Raw genomic sequence first — 27124 nt, 5'->3', positions numbered from 1 at the left:
GTATATACATGTTCATGACAGCACTATTCACAAGAACCTAAAGGTGTAAATAGCTCCCACTGGTGGGTAAGCAGCTGGTGATGTGTACATAGAACACTCAACCACAAAAAAGAATGAAGCAGTGACACCTGCGACAACATGGATAAACCTCAAAATATTATGCTCCCTGAAAGAAGCCAGACACAAAAAGTTGTGTATAGTATCACTTTTTAAAAAAAATTTTTTTTTTTTATTTCTATGACAGCACAAGCAGGCAGAAGGAGAGGGAGAAGCAGACTCACAGCTGAGCAGAGACCCCGACATGGGACTTGATCCCAGGACCCTGAAATCAAGACCTGAGCTGAAGGCAGAGGCTTAACTGACTGAGCCTGCCAGGTGCCCCTGTATTATCACATTTATATGAGACACCCAGAATAAGCAAATTCATAGGGACAGACCTCGGTGTGATGGTTTTTGCAGGAGCTGGGGAGGAGGCAAGAATGGGCAGGAACTTAATGGGTATGGGGTTTCATTTTGGAGTGATGAAAATGTCTTGGAACTAAATAGAGGTTATGGTTGCACAACACTGTTTGCTTTTAAATAGTTAATTGTATGTTATGTGAATCTCATCTCAATAATAATTTAACTTTAGCAGACAAACAATAGAGGAATAATTCCCCAGGGGGAGTGGTAGGTGGAGGGATTGGCAGTGCCAAGGAAGGGGAACCCCATGGTCTGGGAGGGCACTGCCCCATGTAGGGCTCTGAACGGGGAGGTTGGGCAAGGGATGGACACGGGCTTACTGGTTGATGGTCCTATGAGTAGAGCAGCTGAAGCCCAGGGTGCCTTCCCACACCCTACACAGCCGGTGACCAACCCAGCCTCATCCTGGCTGGAGCCTGAGGTTGACCTTGATCCTTCGGGAAAACTGGAGGAGAGTGGGACACATGTAACCCAGGAGGAGGTAATTTCCTGGACAGAATTCTCAGAATGGGGCAGCCCCTGGGGCCCTCTCGCCAGAATGGAGCAGAAGGACAGAAGACTTGAAGGGGTGTCTCTGTAAATGTCCTCATCTTATAGAGGATCCCAGTGAAACCTTCTGTTGGGGAGTTTGGGAAGAATTAGCAAAAGCAGTAGACAAAACTTGGAAAATAAAAGTACGAGGCACTTGTGTTTGATATCAGGAAAAAAATTTACCAAAAAAATGTTAAATGTGACCTCATGAACTACTTTTATTGCTCCCTCTTATCTCAGATGTAATTGAATATTTGCAGGGGGCACTTGCCCTGGGTACCAGAAGCAAAGATGGAAGTCCAGTTGGGGACACAGTGACATGGTTTGGCTCTGGAGAGGAAGGTCAAGAAAGCTCAGATTCCAAGTATCTTCGCTCCATGAGTCTGCGTCAACTCTTAACCATCTTCTCTGGTTGGGACCCAGTTCTCGTTTAGTGCATTTGAGAAGGTCAGATAAAGCTCAAAGAAAAGCCATCTGCCCCTGTCCCCCAGTGTTATGATTGTAGTGCCATTAGGTGGGTCTTGCCCAAGAGCCCAAGGAATTCTGCCTTGATTCAGCCCTACCTTTGTGGCCCCCAGGGAGGAACAGCAGAGAAGAACAGAATGCCAGAGTACTCGGAGCCCTGACCCACAGAGCCTGGAGCCTGGGCCAGAGCCTGGAGTCTAGACTGTGGGCCCGAGGGGCTGCTTCCCTGGACTGTACCCATGAAAGATGAGGGCCAAGGGGCAGAGAGGACCAGCACTGGCTGAACCACAGCCACTTGGATAGAAGTCAAGGAGCAGTGGGACTACCAATGAGCAGGACCCCTCAGCCACACAGGACACGGACAGGCTGGCAGGAGCCATTGTCTCTGGGGGCAGCAGTGGGCCAGGCGCAAGCATCCACACAGCTCCTACGCCTGCAGGAAATCTGGTCCATCCTGTTCTTTTTTCTGTAAACCCACTCTGTCTAACAGCTAAAAGTGTGGATGACCAGGCGGGGAGAGCCATCAGGACCTCCTGACCGCCCGCTATCAGAGGCAGGTCCATGGCTCCTTTGTATCCTGAGATCTGCTCCCGAGATACAGCCCCCAGAACCGTGAAACGGGTCAATAATTAAGTCGACTCTGAGGACCATTGACCCAGAATCCTGCCCTATTTCAGTGCTGCCCAAGCTCTGCGGTCGGGGGTGTGCTCCGGCGACTGGTGGCTGAGGAGTCCAGGTGAAGCCAGCAATGCCACCATGTCCAGGGTTTAACCAACAAGAGAGCAGCTCCATCTGCAATTCCCACAACCAAATGTTACTGGAAAGTCGTGGCTCAAGTCCCCACAGAGAATGGAGCCTGACCTTGGCCCTCCATTTCTCCAAGAGGCTCCGGCTGAGATTCCCCACCCCCACCCCCAAGGCTCCAGGGGGCCCGGGGTCCTCAGGCTGCGGTTGTATCCCAGCGGTTGGCTGGCCCTGGGGCTGCTAAGGCTTTCTCTCAATCCCAAGCCAGGATGAGCCACGCCTGCTCTTTTGGGATCCATGTGTCCAAGCCTCAAAGGAATAAGAGGCCTGTGAGAACATTCCAGCAGTGCCACCCGCCCCACCCAACACATGCACACAGTTGGCACACTTCCCTGGCGATTCTCTGCAGCTTCTCCTTAAGCTACATCTCCTCAGCCAAGTGGAGGCAATGTTCCCAGCAGGGGACACTGCCAGGAAACGCTGAAGCAGAAGGGGAGACCTCCTAGCTGTGTCCAGAAACCTTTCTGGCTTTCTCCTCAGCCCCAGCACCCTTTCCCATGGCAGGAGGCACAGTCACCCTGACTGGTGGGAGGAGGTAATCCCAGCTGCCAGCCCAGGCTTTGCCAGAGGGGGCTGGCCAGAGAAAGCATCTGTTTGGTGAATGCTGGGGGCACTGCGGGTGCGGTGCAGGGTGAGCTGCTTTTCCCCCTGGCTGCACCCTTCACCCCATCTGGCACTCCCATCGAACTGTGTCCCAGCATCCCTTAGGAAAAAATCTCCCAGAGGTGAAGTTTCACAAGTTGAAAATGCGTTTCCTATTGCAATTGCTTCAATGATCAACAAAACATAGATTTATAATGCAAAAGACCCCCCCCCCCAATAGCCAAGGAAAAATATAAGGATTGGGTGAAGACCACTCGTGTGTGCCCACGCTCATCATGGCTACCCTAAACCCCACATCTGTAGGCGTGGAGTGCAGAGCACCTGAAGAGGTAACTGCCTGTGGCCCCACCAGGGGGACCACCAGGAGGAAGGTCTAACCTGGGGAGCCAGGAGGACCCCCCACTGTACAACATTTCCATGGTCTGGCATCTGGAGGGATGGACTGGGGCCACTTCTGCCCCTTCCTCACCCGGGCCCACTGCTGGAAGACCAGCTGGGGTCAATATAGAAAGCTCTCTGCAAAGGCAAAGGCCCGGGTGGGCCTCATGCCCACAAAGCATTGCTGCATTCATGCTTTGGCTGAAGCCCCGCCTCTGGCCCAGGGGATCCTACCAGCAGGAAGTCCCTGTGCCCCAGGCCGGTGGGGGAACGGGCTTCCGGGGCCCACCAGCTTGTGTTGGCCAGGGCTCTATTAGCGGAGCAAACAGTGTGTTTCTCAGGAGGACGTGGCGGGCGAGGCTGCCGCCTGGGACACGGGTGAAGACGGGGTATATGAAGCTCTGCGCTCAGGAGCACCATGGAGCCCGGTGCGCCCTGGGGCTCACCGCTGCCCTCCTGGTGCTGTGTGGCTCTGCTTGGCCACCCCAGTGAGTGCCCAGCTCGTTGCCACTGGGGGGGGGGGGGCGGGCAGCGGCGGCAGGGCTCAGCTCGTCCCGGGCCCCAACTGTAGCCGGCCGGCACCCTGTTGCCTCTGCCTTGGCACCTGGCCACTCCTCTGCTTACTAGCTCCAGGGGTCCTCGTCCCTCTGGACGTGGACCGGAGCGTCTCATGGAGGGTTCCAGGATCGTGTGGCCGAGCTGGGCCCTGAGGCCACGGGGGCCGTGAAGGTGCGCCTGGTTGCGTGGGCACCGCAGGCCCTCCCGGGGAGGGCACCCGCTCCCCGCCGCCACCCCCCCACTGAATGCAAACACTCCGCTCCTCAAAACGCTACAAAGGCCAGAAGACGGCCAGGGAAAGATCATCCTTGGGTGGGAACTGGGTTGACCCTATATGAAGGGCAGGGGGGCTGCAGAGGGCCCCTGGGGCATGACCCTTCCAGGAACCCCGCCCGGGGCCCCCTCAGCTGCTTAGTGGCAGTGGGCAGGGGGAGAGCGCACTCAAACTTGGCTTTTCCTTTGCAGGGGGCCCTGACGTGCCCTCGCTGAGCTGAGGATGCCTGGGGACAAGATGCTGCCATCTGCAGACTGGGGACCTGCTGCCCAGCTCAGACCATTCGAGTGCTTCCCCAGCTCTCCCAATAAACATTGATTAAGAGCAGCTTTGGGGCTGACTTCTTGCCTTGCTAACCATCCTGTTCCTCCCCTGCTGGCAGTGGGATGGCCCCGCCCCTCCGGAGGGGCACTGTGCTGGGATCGTGGGGGGGCGGGGTGCCTTGTGTGACAGACCCTTCTGACACTTGGCAGGTGACATAGAGCTAGTAATTTAAAGGTGGCAGGCGTTAGGCAAGTATGTGTTAGTTAAAACCGGGATTTTTTTTAAATCACCTGTTACACTCTGCACAAGCCTCTAAACAAAGCGATTTGTTGCAAATATTTCAAAGTTGTTTTCTTCCCTGGAATGGAGCAGGAATTTGATTTTCCCTGGGGCTTCTGATAGTTTCACTGAAATAAGTTAGTGGCTTTGATTGCTTCTGTTCTACTGGAAGACCCACGTTTCTGGACAGATCCCCAGCATTGATGGGAAGGCGCCCAGAGCCAGGCATTGATGTCTCAGGAGAAACTTCCTTTTTTGTTGACAAATTGTAAGTTAAGGAAAAGGATAGCTCTGCTTCACATTTCCTGGGAGGGGCTCTCCCTGGTTTGACTACCAACCCACCACGGACAATCTGAATCCATTTGTATCTGTTTTATATGAAAACAAGGGTCTGGCTTTTTTCTCTATTTTGACAAGGATATTTGGGGATTATAGATGGAGGAGGGTGCATTTTGACAAGTTCACAGGTCAACCTGGAACAGGGAGCTCATCAGGAACCAGATTAAATTTATATCTCTCATCAACACCACAGCCCCCAAGATTCTCAAGTGTTCTGAGTCTTTGTGTAAGGATCTGGTCTGGACAAAAAGAAACCAATAAGGAGATGAATCACTGTGCATCTCTGGTGAAGAAGGCAGTGGGGACATGATGTGACCTGACATGACCACAGGCCAATTTCTTCCAACATTACATATGTTCCTCAGTTAATGCACCAGATTAAAATGTCCAAGGGGATCACTGGAAGAACACCGTGTGCTACAGGAGCTTGTTGGAAATGACGGTGGGCTTGGGGCCTCAGCCAAGGACCCCTCCTGAGATGGCCCTGGGACCTTCTACCGCTGGAGCCTTCCCAGGGAAACAAGGGAAGGGAGATCACAAAACTTAGTAGCAGAGGGAGACCATGAGTAACATTTGAAGTCCTGAGGTTGGACAGCCCGGGGGGCTCAGCGGTTTAGCACCGCCTTCAGCCCAGGGCCTGATCCTGGAGACCTGGGACCCATGTCGGGCTCCCTGCATGGAGCCTGTTTCTCCCTCTGCCTATGTCCCTGCCTCTCTGTGTCTCTCATGAATAAATAAATAAAATCTTAAAAAAAAAAAAAAAAGAAGTCCTGAGGTTAATTGCAATGGCTAGCTTCCTCTCCCCTGTAGATTCCTAGGAAGAAACCAACCATAATCCTGGCGAAAGAGGGAATATGGTGGAAAGTAGGATTTCCTTAAATATCTTATTTTGCCCATTTGACTTAGTAACTATGTTTTTTTTTTTTTAAGATTTTATTTATTCATATACAGAGAGAGAGGGGCAGGGACATAGGCAGAGGGAGAAGCAGGCGCCACGCAGGGAGCCCAATCATAAGGGGAACCTGAAGTAGCAAAAAAAAAAAAAAAAAAAAAAGCCTGTTATTAATAAAGGAAATATAAACAGAAATCACAGTGGATTACCACTATATCCATCAGATTGCCAAAAACTAAGACAAAAACCTGAGAGTATTGGCAAGGTTGGAGAACAGTAACATTTTATAAACTTCTGGTGGGAGAGGGGACAGAAACACTTTGGACAGAAGTGAGCATCTCTAGTAAAGTCAAACACACACGTGCCCCAACCCCTAACCATTCCAACCCTCAGGACTTCACTCCGGAGAAGCTTGCACACCTTGCTTGCGGCACCTCCCAGATAGTTCAGATCAGAATAATTTGTAAGGGCTGGGGGAAGGGCAAAGAAAACTAGAAACAACTCAAAGATACTTGCAAAGAAGGGTAGATACTGGAATATTCATACCATGCAAAATCACAATGCAGCTTACAACTACATGCATTAACACGAGTGACTCTCAAGTAACTCAAGTCCCAGAAAAAAAAAAATGATTTCATTTGCCTTTTGAGATAATTTATATACACCATAAAATTTATGGTATGTAATTCAGGGAATTCTTAGAATATTCAATGTTCTGCAACTATTACTACTATGCATTTTCAGAACATTTTTATCACTGCAAAAAAGAAACTCAGGTCTTCTTTGGAGAATGTCTATTCAAATTCTTTACCCATTTTTAAATTGGGTTGCTTTTTCATTGTTGAGTCATAATTGTTCTTTATATATTCTGGAAACCAGACTCATCAAATACATGGTTTACAAATATTTCCTCCTATTCTGTGGACTGTGGTTCCACTTTCTTTTCCCTTGAAGCACAAAAGTTTTAATTCTGATGAAACCTAATTTACCTCTTTTCTTCCCCAAGCTTGCACTTTAAGATGTCTTATCTAAGAAACTATTACTCAACCCAAGGTCATGAAGATTCATACCTGTTTTTTTTTCCCCCTAAGGGATTTTAGTTTTTTTTTTAATTTTTATTTATTTATGATAGAGAGAGAGAGAGAGAGAGAGAGGCAGAGACACAGGCAGAGGAAGAAGCAGGCTCCATGCACCGGGAGCCTGACGTGGGATTCGATCCCGGGTCTCCAGGATCGCGCCCTGGGCCAAAGGCAGGCGCCAAACCGCTGCGCCACCCAGGGATCCCGGGATTTTAGTTTTAGCGCTTACATTTAGATTTTTTAAAAATTCCATTTAGTTACTGTACATGGTGTGAGACTGAAATCCAACTTCATTCTTTCTGCTTCTGGATATTCAGTTGTCCAGCCGCATTTGTTAAAGACACTATTCCTTCTCCTAATAAGATGCCTTGGTTATGTCTCAAATCAATTGACCATAAATATAAGAGTTTATATCTAGCCTCTCAATTCAATTCCATTGATCTATATGCTATTGTTAGGCCAAAATCACACTTCTTGATTTTTGAAGCTTTGTAATACATTTTGAACTGAGGAAGTTTGAGTCTTCCAACTTTGTTCTTTCTCAATATTCTTTGGCTCTTTGGAGTTCCTTGGATTTCCATGAATTTTAAGATCAGTTTGTCAATTTCTGCAACAAACAAAAAGCCAGCTGGAATTATGATAGGGACCAGAGTTAAATCTATAGGTCAGTTTGGGGAGTATCATCATCCTAGTAGTAGTAAGTGTTTCAGTCCATGGACATGTAGTCTTAATACTTATCTAGGAGTCTTCTTTCAATGCTTTATAATTTTCAGTGTAATCTTCTATTTCTTTTGTTATATTTCTTCCTAGTATTTATTTTTATTGTAATATAATTACTTTTTTTTCTTTGCTAGTGAATAGAAATGCAATGTTTTTTTGTATATTGGGCTTATTCCTAATAAACTTGCTGAATTCATTTATTAGTTCTAATAGGTTTTTGGTGTGTGGACTACTTGGGGTTTTCTATGTATGTACAAGATTATGTTATCTGCAAATACAGTTTTTCTTCTACTTCTCTGATCTTACTACTTTTTATTTCATTTTCAAGCCTTATTTCCCTGGCTAGAATTTCTAGTACAACGTTGAAGTGAGAAGAGTGAACATCTGGTCTTTTTTCTGATCTTAGAAGGAAAGCCTTCACTCTCACCATTAAGTAGGATGTCAGTTGTAGGTTCTTTGTAAAAGCTCTTTATTAGGCTGAGGAAGTTCTCTTCCATTCCTAGTTTGGTGTTTTTGTTTTCAAATGAAAGGTCATAGAATCTTGTCAATTTATTTCCTGAGGCTAATGAGATGATCTTGTGAAATTGCCCTACAAACTATCGATAGAGTGTATTACATTAACTGGGGATATTACGCCCATATTGCATTTTTTTAGGTAAATCCCATTTGGTCATGTTGCGTAATCATTTTACATATTGCTGGATTTAGTTTCCTATTTTGCTGAAAATATTCCTAGCTGTATTCAAAAGCAACATTAGCTTTTGATGTAGTGTTTTCCCATGCAATGTCTTTGTCTGGCTTTTACATAAGAGTAATATTGGCCTCACAGAATGAGCTAAGTTGTTCCTTCTAATTTTTGGAAAGGATTGTGAAGAATTATTTATTCTTCAGTACCTGGAAGACATCACCAGTGAAACCATTTGGACCTGGGATTTTCTATATACTTTTCATTTTTAATGCAATTTCTCGTTAAATATTTGGATTTAAAAAAAAATTTTTATTTATTCATGAAAGACACACACACACACACACACACACACAGAGGCAGAGACACAGGCAGAGGGAGAAGCAGGCCCCATGCAGGGAGCCCGATGTGGGACTCGATACCAGGACTCCAGGATCACGCCCCAAGCTGAAGGCAGGTGCTAAACCGCTGAGCCACCCAGGGATCCCCTATTTGGATTTCCTAATTTCTTGTCAGTTTTGGTAATTTGTCTATTTCACCTACATAATCTCAGTCATTAGACTACAACTGTCCATAGTATTCCATAATAATTTTCATTCTATAAGGTTGGTAGTAATGTCCCTCCTTCTATTCTAGATTTTAGTAATCTTTTTTTTCTGCTCAGTGTAAGGCTCATCAATTTTGCTGATCTTTCCAAAGAATCAACTTTTGTATCTGTTGATTTCGATTTTTCTATTCTCTATTTCATTATTTTTCACTTGTCCTTATTATGTCCTTTCTTCTGCTTGCTTTGAGTTTACCTTGCTCTTTGTTTTCCAGTGTTTTGAAGTGGAAGATCAGGTTACTGATTTGAGATCTTTTAAAATGTAGGTATTCATAGCTACAAATTTCCCTTTATGTACCGCTTTCACTGCATCACATAAGTTTTGCATATTGTGTCTTTTCATTTATTTCAAAGTATTTTCTAATTTATCTTCAGATTTTCTTTTCTTGTGGCCCACTGGTATTTAGGAGTACAGTTTAACTTCCACATATTTCCAACAAATTTCCCAACTTTCTTTCTAGTTTCACTTCATTGTGATCAGGGAATATACTTGGTAAGATTTCCATTCTTTAAACTTACTGGTTTATGGCATAGCTGATGGTCTACTGAAGTATGTTCCATGTGCGCTTGAGAAGAATCTGTACTCTGGTATGGTTAGGTAGAGTATTCTATACTGTTATGTCTTCTTGGTTTATAGTGTTCAATCCGCTGGGAATAGCGTTTTGGGCAATGATTAACATCAATCATCTATCCATTTCATTCTGTCAGTTTTGCTTCATGTAGTTTGTGGTTATCGTTTAGCATTGCTCATGATTGTAAAATGTCCCTTTATCTCTAGTAATTATTTTGCTTTCAAATCTGTTTTGTCTTATTAGTATAGCCACACCAAGGTATGTTTGCATACCTTCTTCCATCCTTTTACTTCAACCTGTGTCTTTAAATCTAAAATGTGTCTTCTGTAGTTAGCATATGGTTCGATTATTTTTATCTAGCCTGACCTTTATTAATCCATTCACATTAATATTGACTTATACCTATCATTTTACTTTTTTGTTCAGTCTCATACCTTTGTCTATTTCTCCTACTTTCTGCATTAATATTTTTAGTGTAATATTTTAATGATTTTAACAATTACATAAAACATAATTGAAAGAGTAGATTCATATATCCAAATTATCCCAAATATACTTGTTTTCTCATAACTGAATCATTAAAAGTCATTAAAAAAAATTTCAAACCGGGACACCTGGATGGCTCAGCAGTTGAGCATTGGCCTTTGGCTCAGGCATGATCCCAGGTCCCAGGATCGAGTTCAGCATCAGACTCCCTGCAGGGAACCTGCTTCTCCCTCTGCCTGTGTCTCTGCCTCTCTGTGTCTCTCATGAATAAATAAAACCTTTTAAAAAATCTTTCAAACAACATCAGCAAAGCCAGTTTAATTCTTTTATAATCTATTTAACTTCGCAGCAAAAGTTTATCAACTTCTCTCCAAGTTACGAGCATTTTTGCTCAAGTACTAATCGTCAGCTTGAGTAACATCCAATTCAAATTTGCATATATTAAAAAGCAATTCTAACTTACCAAGATACCAACAAAGTGTTCTTCAGGTTTTACTTGCAGTTTTAGCAGCCAATTTGCAAAATGTGATGACACTTAAAATGTTAGAAGCAGCACTCTTGGTGTTCACACAACTTTGTGTTGTGAAGTTCAACATGAATTCTTGTCCCTGTCTGTGAAGATCACAAATACCCTTTCTTCTCCTTGGAGCTTCAATTTTGGTTCACTCATTTGCAGCTTGATACTACTAAGAAAATGTGTATCATACTGACATGATTTGCTTTTAATTACTGCATATTTTGCGAGCATTTTTGTTGCAAAATAATCTTAAATCACTATTAAAAGAACTGTAAACCATTGTTAAAGTTTCTTCATAATTCAACCAATGAGTATTAGTAAAGATAAGACCATTAAATTGCCTTCTGTCCTTCTGAATAGTCTCCACAAGCTGGTGAGGGTTCCCTGCTTTAAAACTATACTTAATTTTAGCAATTATGACACTTTTCAGTTTGTTTCAGGAAATTAAGTGCAACTATTTTCAATATGCATCATAAAGTGAAACAAAACAACAAAGGGAATCCAAACTCATTAAAATTCCAATCCAGATTTTTGACCTAATGCAGCTGGAACACTATCTGTAGTGACAGAAGCGATCTTTCTTCATAACTAGAAGAAATCCTTTGGAAGATGTAAAAGATGCAAATATATCTAGGTTTTAAGTCTGATTTTAGGCTGAGAATTCACATTTCTTTGTAAATTGGAAGTCCTTTAAGAAAAAGCATACACAAAGTACTAACTGGTTAGTGTCTTTTGTATCACACAACTTATCTAAAGCTAGTAATAAGCACTTTCAACTTTAAATTTTGAACAATCTTTAAGAGTACTAGGAAGGTCTTATATTCTATAGGTAACAGCTGGCATAACTGAAACTATTTCATTTTTGTAAAATACTTTGTGTCATTTTCTAACAAAATTTCCTTAATGGAAATATATTTTTTATACTGCATCTCCATTAAAATGGCTTTTTCCTGTGGAAGAATACAAGCCTTTTTACAGCTCGCCAAATCTATAAGCTCATATCCTGTTATAAAGAGTTTTTAAAAAATGACATTTCTGTTAGACTTCTAATTATTTCAGGTGATTAATTTCATCTATTCTTTTTTTAACTGTTGGCAGGAAACATTAAATTCACTATGTATTTGAAGAAAATGTATCTTAATGTTGCTCACTTTATTTCTTTACACAGGTTTTTCCTTTTCCTCTGATGCAACAAGTTGCAATTGTCCATCATGAAATTCGTGATACACATTCTAAATTTTATTGTTCCAATTGTGTGACTAACTTACTTCTGTATTAGCACTGATTTTAAAGTTAACAATTTGTCTGTACTTATTTTTTAAACCAGAAAAATAATTTATATTAAAATGAAAAAGGCATCTCAATTACTAATGGTCTGCATTGGCACAGTAACTCATGGTGCTAGCAGAAAGGATTCAAACACATTATAATGTTACTCTGGCTAGTAAAATATTGTTAGGAGGAGTCAGTTCTTTGACATCAATTGGTCATGTGTTTACGGGTTTCATGTCTTATACAATGTTTCAGATAAAGGGAAATTTGGTCCTATCACAATAAAGGTTCATTTAACCAAAAAACGTCTTACAGTTCCCGTCATACATGCCGTATCTGAAGTGCTCAAAAGGCACATGTGGCTAAGGATACCATATTGAACATAGGTCTAATCTGCTGCATGACAGGAAACTTAACAAGGCTTAGAATTCTTGGATTCCTTCCATTTGTTATATGCTGCTCTATGAAAGTATCTCCTAACACCTAGTAATTACTTAACTATACAGTTAGAAGCACACTGGATCTGTTTTGCAAACTAAACTATGAAAATAATGCAAAATGAAGTAGTGTAGCTTGAGAAACAATTCTTTGCCTAAGTGTTTTCGTGAGGTCAGTAAAGAACAAATGAGGGCCTTGGTGGCAAATACTTATTAAGACACGGTGAGTCAGGGTTTGCCTAATGAAAGTAATGAGTGACTGAACAAAACTCACGTGTCTTTTCACCCACAAGGGATGAGGGACAAATCGAGGTTCTTATTGACTCCTGAACATTTCAAATTCCCCTTCCTTTTTTCTCTTATTGCCCTGCAAGCCATCCTCAGCTTATCTATCAAGTGGACCATGCCAGAGCCAGTTAACTAGTTTTACAGTTTTAACTCACCCTCCAAAGCACTGCTTAATAATAACCTTTCTAAAATATAAACCTGGTAATGCTGCACCTACTTAAAAGCGTTATATGGCTCTTTATCACCACCTACAGGTTTAAGTTCAAACTTTATATGGTTCAAGGTCCAAAGGCATCCAGTGTTCCACTCTGCTAGTGTGCTTCCCACTTCAAGATTCACCTCGTGTTGAAACTCATAACTACCCACGATTCCATGAAGAGTTTTACTATAGCTATTATTCAGCTGGGAAACAGGTTTTTAGTCCTTTAAAAGTAGCTCTAAGGTGACCTCTGGAAAATTTTGTAGGTTCATGTAGAGAAATTTGCTCCCTCCATAACCATTATGCCTTTAGTACATGTTATATTAGATTTTAATGATCGATAAGCAACTTAAAGTCAGAGACCATGGCTGATTAAGTCTCTATTTCCAATCATAATGCAGTGTCTGACAAGAAGAAATTCATTATGTGACCAAGAAAGGTACATTAATAACTGATCACCAAAAATGGACCAACTACACATAGTGCCCTCACCATCTGGGCTGCTCAGAGTTACCGCAGGCAAGCATTGTGGTCGAGGAGAGAAGGGCTCTGGTAACTCACAAAGCTATGTTGAGTACATGTCCCCCACACACCTACGTCACTGCCCTGAGAACCAGCCACCTGAATCAGCATGAGTATTACAAGGGAAGTAAGCCCTGCATCCTGCTTTGGTCACACTATCATTCCTTTTCAATGTCCTTAATACCAGGTTTTCAAGAGTTACACAACGTTGGGAAACAGTATGCGTAGGTTTGCCACACAGGGGGAGATGCTCAACCGACAGGGCTGGTGGATGAGACATTAACTAAGACACAGTTGTGCTGTGCTGACAGGCTCCCTGGGGCCTGCAGCTTATTCACTGTGCTACAAAGACTGACAAGTATCTGGCATTAAGAACTCTCCAGCCTGCCCACCTCCGGTCATGTTGATGTGGTGAGCACAATTTCTTGTGACAAGCTCAAAATAATTTAACAGCTTTAAAATACATTAGAATGACTTGAAGTTTGCCTACTTTAAAAAATTGCCATTTCCTTAATTATTTGATTTAAAATGTTAATGTTGCTGAAGAAACCACAGAAACTGGTTCACAAGCCATCTTGTAATCCAGCAGTTTTCCCAATTCTTACAAACTGGTTGATTAGTCATTTGGGGAACAATTTAAACATTTTGTTTCACTATTTGGAGGAAATTAACTTAGCTATTTCTCCAAGGCTCATAAAAATTCTAGTAAAAACTGTCCTCTGCAAGATTCTCCTAACACATAATCTGTTTACTAAAACTGTCTTCACAGTGCTTATGAAACCTTATTTTAAAATCAATTTAAAAAATAAAATAAAAAAATAAATAAATAAAATAAAATCAATTTAAATTTGAACGCATAGATAATATTCCAAAATGGGAATTCTCAGTATCTATAACATCATTACCCAGAACACAAAAGCTTTATTCTGAATATATTTCACTTTACGTTCCCTTAGGTACTTGGTTCCTCTAAAGAACATAAACTAGAAATGATAAAGTAACACGGACATAGTACTTTTCTATACACTTACTTCTGGGCAATTTTAAGGAGAAACAAAACTTGTTACAGAGATAAAACTATATGTTAAGGATTGGGTAGAAGATGTGTACTTTGAAAAAGTGGGCAATGGGGCACCTGGGTGGCTAAGCAGTTGAGCACCCACCTTTGGCTCAAGTCGTGATCCTGGAGTCCTGGGATGGAGTCCCACATCAGGCTCCCTGCAAGGAGCCTGCTTCTACCTCTGCCTGTGTCTCTGCTTCTCTCTGTGTCTCTCACAAATAAATTAAAAAATACTTTAAAATTTTTTTTAAATTAAAAAAAATTAAAAAGTGGACATCTTGGCAAAAATTCATTGTCATCTGATTTTAAATGATTTTCTTCTAGCATCTACACTAAAAATTACAATTATAGAAGTAGTTTCTAAAAAACAAATGGACTTTTTCTGAAGAGCTGGGAAGTCACATTTTTAAAGTTTATATATACAATAAAATATACATGTGAAAAGTAGAACATCTAATGAATTAGTATAACCCCACCAACACAATGTTTGTTACTGAATTTAAAAGCATTTATTTAAAATATATCAAACTCCTTCCAAAAGACGGAAGACATATGAGCCCATTTCTTATATTAACGAGGTATATGGTAACAACAACAAAATTCCTAAATGCAAATGCACCATCAGGTGCCTAAATATAAAACTGAACTTTGGCAAAGATAGAGTGTTATACAGAAAAACACAACCAAAGCACCATTTCCCTGTATCATGGTCCTGGTCCCCCATCCACTCTGCCCCCTTCTCAAAGGGTGAGCTATAACCCTGTCCCAGATAATCCAGAATTTTAAGTATGTGGTCTGCTGACTAACAGTTATTTTTCTCAAACCTCAGGACTACAACTATACAAATTACACTTCTAAAAATTTGAAACAGATATTGAATTTATTGGTTGGCTATGAGTAGGAAAATACATCAGTAAAGAAAAGAGACCCTGTATATAAATATAATACTAGCTAGTTACAATTTGACCAAGAAGGTTCCACTGAAAAGAACAGTAAAAGCCCTTGTTACCACTAGTCCATAGGTACATATTCGGTTTCCCATCACCCTTATCAAAGAGCTGCCTAGGCAAATGCGACATTCTCTGAGCTTTAGTGCAGATAATATGCTGGGTTTTGTTACATGAATGGTAAACAAAAATTAGTCCAGTGCATTACACAATATAATGTACTGTGAATAAAGACTACTCTATTTTAGACACTACTTCAACATACCGGTTATTAAATTTTATGTAACCAAAAAGAAGAGCAAAATGAACATCTTAAAAAATACTGTTTACGAGCAGGGGAGAAACACTTGCTAAAGGTGTTCTTTGAATTATCTGCAGCACCTGTACTGAAAATTCTGATTCGTTAAAAGAACAGACTGCTTTAACTGTTTTGCCTAGGTTGGATTTGTCTGATACATTACATGACCCCAAAACCTTAAAAGTCACTATGGAAATGAATTCCATGAATTTAAATAGTAAAAAATGGACTACTACAACTGGAATTTATTACTGAAAACCCGAATCTTCGAAGAGCTTTGAAATGTTAATTCCAACATTTAGAAGTGCATTCCACCCAAATTAATAATGTCTTTAGGTTTCAAAGTGCTAACTCAAAATAAGTTTTCCTGGCTGTCACCAAATCAAGAGTAAAAACACATTTCTTTGAGATTCTCCTTGCCTGTCTTATAGGACTATGAAAGCTGTAATCAACAATTTATTTCTACAACTTTAAATTATGCCATAAATTAATTTTGATGAACATTTAAATTCTCAATGCATAAACAATTACCAATAATACGGTAAAATGTACTTCAAGAGATTTACAACAAGGAATTGTGTGCCTCCAAATTTCTGATCAGTAAAAACAAAAAACATACCCCCAAAATTTCTGTAGAACATTCATAAAATGGACTTATCCCCAGCAAGAACACTGAAATTACATTATGGCAACATCACGTTAAATATATTGTTACAGAATTTTGAAAAACAATCTATACTGAGGAAATGTACTAGTTTTATTGCATTTTAAGGAGTATGAATTATTGAAAATTCTTCAGGACACTGAAAATGTTTAGAATACAAAACCTTGCTTCACAAAAGTTATCAGCCTATTTTGGTGACTGTTTATTCTTTACAGACCCAAAATATTTCTTCCTCTTTTGAAGGTTACAATTTTAAGTCTACACTCTTGGTTCAATTTATCACTATGTAAGATGGAGTAGCAGTTCAAACATATCCACAGAATGCAGTGTGCCCGGAAGAGGCAAGAACAAACAGTTTCAAGACATAACAGGCCCTTATATCTTACTATGCTGCCCCCAAGTTCAAATATATCGCAGACAATAACAAATACAGATGACAACATTTTGTGTAAAGCTCAAACCTTTAGCATCTAACAAGTGCACTCTAGTTCCAGCATCTATGAAAAGAATACATCCTCTATTAACAAAGACAAACGAGTAAGTGCTTCTCCGCTCCCCTTCCATAAAGCTCTCTGGACCATAATGCAGATCATAGGAAAAGTGGTCTCCCTTGCCTCATCAGTCCAACCAGCTCCAGCTTGCCCTCACTGGAAATTGTCATGATGCACATTACCAACACAGTGTTTAGGAAAAATGAGTAAACACACCTTTTATTCACACCTTACAAAAAATAAAATAAAAACGAAAACCCCATAAAAAGTTATGCATTGGTTCTACATCAATAATACCAGCTTTCCAATGTATTGATTATAAACTGGATATGTCTGGTGTCAGCACAACTTAAACAAAAAGCAAAAAATAAAAACCCATCACAACAAAATCTTTAAAAACCTCAAAGGAAAAACCAGGTCCCAGACAAAGATTCAAGATCAAAGCCTTTTGGAAAATTCTTTAAAAAAAAAAAAAATCATTTATTTAAACGGTATGTTATTTTATTTTCTCTTAAAAACAGAATAAGCACATTTAAGTGCTAAATATTTTTCATAAAATTTTAAGTCATTATCCAAAATGACTCATTTTCTGTATAAAAATTGTTAAAAACATTTCAACATGTTCTTAATGCTCACATGTTATCCTTTTGCTCCCCTGCCTGCAGTTGAAACAAAAGCAGTTAGACCAAGTTCCCTCTGAATTCATTTGATTTTTGAGAAATGAATGAGAACAGAACACATACAAGTTAACTTTGCAAAGTTAAAAGCTGGCTTTAATCTCTAATCTACCACTGACACTATGGGAAAATACAAGGTACAATATAACTTTTATCTTGGGTGAACTATTATGTCTTAGTCACTTTATAAATGATCTGAAGAATTGTCTTAGGGACCTGTTTTGAAAACACATCTCATTTACATTGCTTCATGAATGGAAAATTGCTTTTTTTTAAAAAAGGAATGATTAAAAAAAAAACATAGAGACGAAGGAATATATGGGAAACAAAAAGAATTCACATGATAGTAGTATTCTGGGTGACGGACAGCACTGTGCAAGGACACCACGAAGCAGTGCTTGGGTCTGGTGAGCCAAGACCCAGGGACCCACCCTATGGAACACGTTCCAAAATGTGATATTCAATGCTTCACAATGGGAGAAAAAGCCACAGCTTATACAAAAGCGTTTTCATAAAATTCTCACAAATGTTAAACAGTATTTAAAAAATATAAAAGAGGATGCACAGATTTTCTCTGCATGCACAGGCAGTGCTTGGTGAGAACAAACTGAGGCAGGCACAGTGGAGACAGGACAGGAAATGTCTCCAAAAGGAGTTAAGAAGCTGCATCCAAGCAGCTGTAATTTTTTAACTTCAAAAAGTTAAAGATTTAAAAATATCAGAATGTACATATATCAACCATTACATTCAGTCCATAAATGCCTACAGATTATTCACTGCTCAGCTTATCTGTCCTAGTAGATAGTTTTTGTAAAAACCCAGGAATTCATGGGTAAGTTGCCTCTGGTCTGAGAAAATGTCCAAAGCTTTAAGCAGATTTAGATTTAAAGAGCAATGTTCTCAGTTTAAAAATAAAGTAGTACAAAAGGGCTAACAAAAACCCTAACAGTGCAAATCATCAGCAGAGAAAGTCTGTTGCAACTTCTTTTACAAGCTGGCCTTTATAACACATGAAACAGTAAAAAAACTTAGCCTTAGTTTACAATACAATCATTTCCAAATCTGATTTTTTTTAGTACAAAATTTCATAAATCAGGTCTTCTGTGGATCATATACAATCATAAAGGCTAAATTCAAAGTCTCTATTTTACAAACAAGTCTGAAAAGGGAGGGAGTGGAGTATGGAAGAATGGTCTCTGGATGTTATTACTGGCCTCAAAAAAGTAGTGCTACAGATTTCTGTGCAAAGAGAATATGCTGTTCAAATATTTTCCTATTTCAAGGCATGAAAATATTATATTGGATAGAAGAAACAGGAAAATTACTTGTAACAAATTAAAGATAGGTATAAACACACCAATCCCTGTCTAACAGTATATAAAGCATATTGGGCTCAGAATTTGTCTGTTGCTAGCACCTGGCTTTCATACTATATCCTTATCAAATAATCAAGATTGAAAATTCAAATCATCAAGGAAAAGGAAAAAAAAGAAAAAAAAATAACAACCCTGGTGGCCATACCTCACTCCCCTATATTCAGATTTTGAGTTTAAAAGTGAAATTGAGGTCGTCCTCTGAAGGTACTTGACTACCTCCTGCCAGGAAGGTGAATGCCATTAACTTGGGGCAGGAAAGGCAGTAAGAGCTCCAGTTGTGCAAAAAGTGAGAAGTGGTCGGAGGGGATGAGTGGGTGTGGGCAGCCGCTGATATTATTCTCAACTAGCCAATGGTGGTCCAGAGGTCCTAGGATGCCTAAAGTGTTCAGCTGAGGTTTAGAATAGAAGATGTAGTCAATTATACCCTGAAAAACAGAAGGAAAAAAAGATGAGGGTTTATATAAGATAATACTGAAACACGAGAGCTCTCAAGACATACCCTGCAGTCATCTTGGGTAAACAGAGAAAGTGATCAGCACATGGGAAGAGGTACTACACAAACCAAACGGTCCCCCAGGTGTCAAATCCAGCGGAATGAAGACAGTTTAGGGATGATTATCATTCATTCTTCCTCTTTTCTGGACCTTTTCACAATCTTTAATGAGACCTACAAGATCCTTCATGGTATGGCCTCAGTGTCTCTCTCTTTTAAAAGATTTTATTTATTTGAAAGAGAGAGATAGTGATGGAGAGAGAGAGAGAAAGAGAAAGAGAACGAGTGAGAAGAGGAAAGGGAAAAGCAGTCTCCCCGTTGAGCAGGGAACATCCTCCATCCCAGGACCCCGGGATTCATGACCTGGGCCAAAGGCAGACATTAAACTGAGCCACCCAGAAATCCCCTGGCTTCTTTCCTAACTTGATTTGTACTATTTTCCCATGCTTACTACCCTATTACCATGCTAGCCATTTTTTTTAGGGTGGGGAGAAGGACATTCCTTGTAGGTATCAAGCTCCATCCTGCCCCAAGGCATCCACACACGCTGTGCCCTCTGTCTGGAACACTTTCTTTTATGTGTCATTTAGCTAATTTCTTCTCAGCCTTCATGTGGAGTTCAAACACTTTCAAAAGTCCTTCCTGAATCTTGCCCTCATGTACTCACTACTTGCCAGCACCTCTAAGTCTCTTTTCTTGCTCATGCACTCCCCAAGGTATAACTACACATTCACTTGCACTGTGGAGACAGGTCTCTCCCACCAGACTGTGAGCTCCACAGGCCGGGACATCTTGCCCTGTCTGTTCCCAGCAGCACCCAGGCCCAGCGCTGGGCACCCAGCTGACCACCTCTCAGTTTGCCCCTCTCCTCCTTGTAAAACTTCAGCTTCTCCTAGACATGCTTTCAGCTAAAAATATTTAAGCACATTTAAGTATCTTCCTTTTATTTCTGTTATCAGCAACAGGAACAGAAAGAAAACAAAATCCCTAATGTCTCCCACCATTTGGTCATCATCACTCCTCACCTCTTTTTCAATCACTCTGCTTCAAATAAGAATCTCAAAGTTAGTTTTTACTACCTCACTGCCCAGTAATATCCTTTACTTCGCCACATTCTAGTCTTCTTGCCTACCCCTCCAGTGAAGCCTCCCTCACCAACAGCTCTCTGAAGCTTACATAATGCTTCTTTTTCCCTAGAAAAGGCCTTCTCTTCTTGTCTTGGCAGTTAGGCTCCGACACTGTCCTGGATCTCCTCCTTCCTCTGGTTACTCTTCTGTCATTTATTGTTCATTTTCCCTAGAGTCTGCTCCAGCCTCTCTTCACCTCCACGCACTCATCTGTTAAATTATCTACAGGGTTAAATTATCTACAGTACTATGGCTCCTCCAAAGTCCAATAAAAAAAGTTTCAAGTTCTTCCACAGTTTCTCAAAGAAGTCTAAAAGCCCTTAACAGCAAAATTAAGAACCAGTTAACAGCAGTATTTAACACTCTAACACACAATCTAACCTGAATGATGATTTTCCCAGGAGTTTAGAAATGGAAAACTAAGATTTAAGAGCAGAAATGCAAAAAAATGGTTAAAAAGAACAGATGAATGCAAGTCCTAAGCAACCACTGATATTAAAAATGAGGAGAAGCACTAAGGCAAGGCTCTACATTGTAAGCTTAATTAACTGTGTGTGAAGGCATATAAATAAATATAAATTATATTATTAAATGGTTAATATAAACCACATTTTGGCACTCAAAGAGTAGTTCCAGTTAAAATATGAGAGATGAAATATGTCATTCCAATGGACACCAAATTAGATACTATGGTACTTTCTGAATAGCTGTTAAGTAATGAACATTATTATAACATAATTGTCCCCAAACAGTGACAGTTAAACTCAGGATTTATTATTATTATTTCATCTGATTTCTTACCCTGGAAATGACTCTAATAGGTACCTACGAAGTAGGAATGGGACACTAATCACACAGAATTCCACAGAAGAATAGTAAGAGAATACTGCTGCCAACTAATTCAACATGGTTTACTTCTAGTCTGAACACACATCAACATTTCAAAGACATAATAAAGTTACAAGAAAGACTCTCCAAAAAAATGGAGGTTTGAAAAGTTTCCCAATCTCAAAAGTCACCTTGAAATCGAACGTGTAATTTGTGTAAGGCATCAGGCCACTCTCATAGGCACTCTTTAACTTGAAACCATGAGTGATCCTTCCATTGGTTGTCCCGTTTTTCCCATTACAGCTGAAATTTGTAAGACTTTCATTGTATCTCAGTTCTTTAAAGTCTTTATGATTTGTTTCTACTCCACCAGTGCTCAAATATTCTACAACACCTATAATGAAAACACAGGTATTTTGAAAACTGTCAAGTAAAATATGCAGTGTACAAAACTAAAAAAATGTAATAGTAAATACTTTGTGCCACACAGTCCCCCTTTCTAAAATGTCTTGTTGCTTGGTCTGTTTTATTTTTTCTTCACATTTCCCAGAACTTATCTAAATCTATTTTTACACGGTTTTGATCCTAGTATACTGAATATTTTGTACTTTGCTGTGGTGTTTCATAGTTGTTATACTAGTTCCTTATTTTTTAAAAAAATTCCCGTGGTTTTACTTTTTAAAAAGAATTAACTCCATAATCAACATCTTAGTATCTAGGTTTCTACCTATGTTGAATTATTTACTTGGTATGAAATACCAAGATTATGATTAAATGTGCTGGTATACATATTACCAACAATGGAAGAGAATGCTACCAGCTAGATGGGCTCTGCAAATAGTTATTTTACTTTTCATTTAACTAGTTAGCAAAGCTGGACATCTTCTCATGTGTTTGCTATTAAAATACTGTATTTTTTCAACACTGAAATAAGGCTTAATAAGTATTATTTGAGTAGATTCTCTTTTTGCCTCTCAGATGCTCTGTAGTTAAACAGAAGGCAGAACACATGTGGAGAAACTGTCAGAGAATAATCCCCACTGCTTCAGCAGCCGTGTCCCCAGAGAGCTGGATGAGATGGGCTGAAGAGTTATGGATCTCAGATACCTTTACTTGCCCTAAAAATACATTTTAATAGTTTCTATCTTCTTACTGGCTCTCATCCATCATGGTGTCAACAATGTGTGTGCTGGTGAACTTAACCACTCCAAATGTGTGTGTGTGTATACATGGGTGCCCAGGCACATAAGCAAAGGCAAGGAAAAGTACTCTGTGTGAATGAGAGTATAAACGAGGAGCTGAAATACAAAAAGGAATACTCAGTTTGATATTATAAGAACTATGGTTTGTTCACTGTACTATCCAATTGAAAAGTATTCAAGAATAAGCCTTTCTGTATTCTTCTACACTGTAATAAAAGTCAAGATCCCTGTTCTTTTTTTGTTCAAACTGCTAGCCTCATCTCTGTAAATAAAGGATCTCAATTTCCACCTAAGTAATATTGGTATCAAGTCCACTAATATTAATATCCTGAAAATAGCCAATTTAAACTGCCTATTACTACATGCTGGAATCCCAGAGAAGCTTGCTTAATAACCTTCTCAGAGTCTGATTATATGTGACCTGGGGATAATGAAATATATGTTCTTTAACAAGTTATTTCAAGTTATCGACTACATGATTATTAAAGATGATTAATGTCCTTCCTCCTCTGGTTTTCATAACATCATCTTGTTTTCAAAATAGTCTTCCTACTACACACACCTAAATATTAAACCTGATTCACAGTTTAGCTGCAGTGTTGCAGCTAAATTTTCATTTTGATTGAATTGGAATTACCGAAAACAATAGATTACAAAAACATTTTAAGTCAAAAAGGCATTCTGTAAAATATCTTTTCTTACCAGAATCTGGCAAAGAATTAAGATCTGCACATAACACCAGTGGAATAGTTCCAAATTCTCCCAATACACTGGACTGGAGATTTCGTGAGGCTTTATCAATAATGTTCTTTACTTCTGAGAGGAACATCATAGTTTGAACCAACTTCACATCAGAGTACTCGGGGTCCCAATGCATATGAGCATTAGCCACAAGAATAAGTTGTTTTTCTGTTCCAAGATGTGGCTTTCCGGCTATATTAGGTAAAAAAGAAAACAAAGAGACAGACAAAACCCGCCCATCAGCCTAGCTGAAAGCAAACAGTATCTGAGTCTCAGGAACAAAAAGGGACCTTATATTTACCTAACAACCACGCACCTGATGTTTACATCTGCTGTACCACAAACATGAGAAACAGCCTTCTACAAGCTGGGTGAACAACCCAAAGTGGGGCATTCACTTACTTGAACACATACATCCCATTCTATTTGGGATGGCTTATTTTTAAATGGCTGTCTCCTTGACACTTCTGACTTCATTCAGATGCTCTATATTGAGTCTCACAAAATTAAATCTATATCCTTTCTCTTAGATATATTTAATATAGGCACTAAGTTTCATCTTTCTTTTCTCTCCTTCAGGTTAAACATCTCCCGTCCCAACTGTTCCTTGAGTGACAGAAGTTTCAGTTTTTGGCATGATGATCACTCTAAATATACTTTTAATTTGAAATTAGTGGTCCATTTATCCAAAACTCAAAACATTTCAAATAATGATTACAAGTAGGTCAGGAAGAGAAGTTAGCTTACAGAGTATCCTTGTGCCAAGAAATTACAGGAGCATATGGAGTTCTTCTTATTTTAACTAATATTTACTTCAACATTTCTTTTATGTAAAAAATTATTAGGAGCAAAAAAAACCCTAATTTTTCCTTTGGCTTTATGCCTTTCAAAGTTTGAAACACTTTTATGGGCACTGCTTTGTCATCTTAAGCTTTGTGGTAGAGAAAAAGTGATAGGATATTATAGAAATGACTTAAGTTCTCACTGAGTTTCTTCAGGTGTTAGACAAGACTATTAATATTAGAACAAATTTTCTGCTTTCTATTAAATTTTGGAGGTCAATTTTACAGGAAGTGAAAAGGTCACTCACATGACATTTCAATCAATTCCTTTCGAAGTTCTAGCAGTACTGCAACTCCAATGTTATCTTTTGTCATGACTCTGTTCAGCATAGCTTCAGACCCTTCTGAATTTGCCATTGCTAGCTGATTAAATTCAACAGTGTGTTTCTGAACCAAAGTAAATCTAAAACACAAACAAAAACACACACACAAACATAGAATTGGGAATACCAAAGTATTAGCTTTGTGGGAAATGCAGTTTTCCCAAGCTTCTGTAACAAATACAATGGCATATAAATCACATCATGGAAAATCCTCCACACTTTACACCATGCTTCCCACATCCATTTCAAGTTGTTCTCAGTCTGTTACTGATACCAATAACATCTTGAAATCCTTTTACAATGTAAGATAATGTAGTCATCCTCTGTTTAAGTTTCATGTTGGAATATTCCATCTTGTAATTTTTAAATAATTCTTTTCCAAAATACAGGTTTAAGAATCCCTCTACTATTCTAGAGGGAATGTTAATTACAAGGTGTTTCAATTAACAATTGGAGTTAAACCCTAGTGAACACCTGAAGAAACAGCAGCACTTTCAACAAGTCTCCAAAATAAGATCACTTCTGATGCTTCAAAACACTTTAAGTCAACAGTGTTGCTTTACTGAGTAATACAATGCTTCGTTCTCCAATTTGCCAACTAATTTCCACACCCTGGACTCCCTGCAAATACTGAGAAAATTCTTTTTTAAACATGACTTACTTTTCTGTCTTGAAGAATATTGCACAGCCATCGACATGTTTTCTTTCTTGTTCTGACATTGTCCTAGCTCTAGATTTAGGACTAAAGAATCCATTATAGCCACGTTCTTTCAGTTCTACCAGAAAAAAACTGTAATACTGCTCTGTTTCAACCTCCTGAAAAATTGCAAATGGCAAAGTTATTTTATAAGACCCAAATCAGTACTATGCATTAACTTTACATGTACAGTTTGAAGGGCTGCAATAATTGCAAAGGACTAATCTGCAGAATAAGGAATGTCACATCTTTTCAACATGGAAAGACATACACCTCTATGTGTGTATATTTTCTTTTATTTTAGAATTGATGGGGAATAAGAATCAGAGAGGTAGAAGGAACTTTGCAGATTCTAATTTCAGACCACAGGTAGAAAGTGACTCGCCCAAGGTCATGTAAATTATTGTAAGAGTAGGACTGAGACCCTAAAGTTACTGTGTATGCATCAGGCTCAATGTGCTCTCTGCTATGTCCTAATTATTCTATTACTGCTGATGATAAAGTAAAACCATACTTTTACAATGCCACAATTTCAGTGACCCTGTCACCCAATTAAAACATAGTGCAAGGGCATTTGGAAGGAAAAGATGAATATTTGACTGTCATAGCAAATGCCTAAAACCCAAATTAACCAATTTGCACCATTTGGTAGCACTGTGCTATAAAACAAAGCAGGTAGTAAATGCTCCCAGGATTTGCTAAAAACAGAGCCAATATTTTTAGAATTGCTGAGCTGGAATTTCAAATGTGTCAGGGTAATGTATTCCGAATTCGTCCCTTGCTTATCAACATTGGGGCATTTGTGCAATTTACACTCTTCTGATGACTTACCTGAAGACTTATGATATCAGCATTGCAGCTCAAAATTTCTTGAATAATGGCCTTTTTCCTGTAGTCCCAATTTAGTGCCCAAGACGGACAGTAGCCGTATAACTGCCGGGTCGCATATTTATCACAAAGAACATTATAGCACATGACAGAAAACAAGGCTGTAGGAAAGATAACTTTACTTATTCACACACGTGGCAGAAAAAAAGTTGATTTCAGTAGTTTTCACTTAAATGCTAGGTTTGATTTTATTCATTCAATATATATTCACTGAAAAGCTACTAAATGCCAGGCACAGAAGATATAAATAAAGTTGAATAAGGAAGGAAGGACAGATAGCTGAGCAAATCATAATATGATGTGTTACTAGTTACAGAGATACCCATAGAAGGTTTGAAACTCAAAGACCAAGATCTTAAGCCCTCTGCTTCTAAGACCAGGGTTTATCATGTCTATACTTCCTCTATCACTCTGCTAACTGCTAATATAGAATGTGGGAAATTGACAGTTTTCCTAATAGGCATGGCTAATTTTCTTCTATAGACCAACTATTACTAATTCATGGTAAAGAAAGAGGTATCACAGACCAAATCCTACTATATCCATCAAGCTATTTTCCTATAAGTCCCAAGCTATTTTCATACAAATTGGGTTAAAAGGAAATCAGAGGTCATTAATTCAATTTCTCTCTCAAGTAAGTGTTTTGGCTGTCTCACAATTCTGTAGTTATCAAATACATTTGGAACATACTAGGGTTTGGAAACTTCCAATATAAAGATTTTGGTGTATTTATCATGATAAATGAGTTTGGTCAATACTTTACAGCAGAGCTTCTCAATTGTGGCACTAACAACATCATGGGTAGGTAAATTCTTTGCTATGGGGTGAGGGCTATATTAGCAACATCTGATTTCTAACCCTGAGATGTCAGTAGCAATTCCCCCAGCTGTGACAATAAAAAAAAGTCTCCAGACATTGCTAATGTTCCTTAGGGGATGAAAATGCCTCTGGTTGAGAAGCACTGCTCTACAGCATACCTATGGCATAATAGGGAGGCCAGATAAGTAATGATTAAGTCTTTATTATTACCTCTCAAACCAAATAAACCTTAAGCATTCAACTGTCACACAGTCCAATATCTAACCCAGGCCAACAACACTGTTAGGTTTATAATGCCAAGTAAAAATAAGTCAAAAAAAATATAAGGCTACCAACCAGTTGGCCTTGTCCTGTCTGGTTCTTGTAACATAATCCAAGATCGTGGAGGTGGCTGTTCTGTTGAAACTAGTTGAATATAAAA

General features: G+C 39.6%; 1 protein-coding gene across 4 annotated transcripts in view; it reads right to left on the bottom strand.

Annotated features, from left to right (window-relative positions):
- Nucleotides 1-15151: 15151 nt before the first annotated feature.
- The window catches only part of CNOT6 (CCR4-NOT transcription complex subunit 6), a 68577-nt gene continuing 56604 nt past the window's right edge, over nt 15152-27124 (bottom strand). For all 4 annotated transcript variants that reach the window (XM_072728838.1, XM_072728839.1, XM_072728840.1 and 1 more), the window contains exons 6-12: nt 27040-27108; nt 25828-25985; nt 24961-25115; nt 24225-24379; nt 23096-23326; nt 21383-21585; nt 15152-19168 (exon numbers count right to left, since the gene is read on the bottom strand). In XM_072728838.1, the coding sequence (XP_072584939.1) occupies nt 18956-19168; nt 21383-21585; nt 23096-23326; nt 24225-24379; nt 24961-25115; nt 25828-25985; nt 27040-27108 (1184 nt within the window). In that variant the 3' untranslated portion in view covers nt 15152-18955. The remainder of the gene's footprint in view (nt 19169-21382; nt 21586-23095; nt 23327-24224; nt 24380-24960; nt 25116-25827; nt 25986-27039; nt 27109-27124) is intronic.

The sequence above is a fragment of the Vulpes vulpes genome, chromosome 12 (assembly GCF_048418805.1).
Source record: "Vulpes vulpes isolate BD-2025 chromosome 12, VulVul3, whole genome shotgun sequence".
NCBI lineage: Eukaryota > Metazoa > Chordata > Mammalia > Carnivora > Canidae > Vulpes > Vulpes vulpes.
The sequence above is the reverse complement of the archived record's forward strand: the minus strand, read 5'-3'. Positions and strand labels throughout refer to the sequence as shown.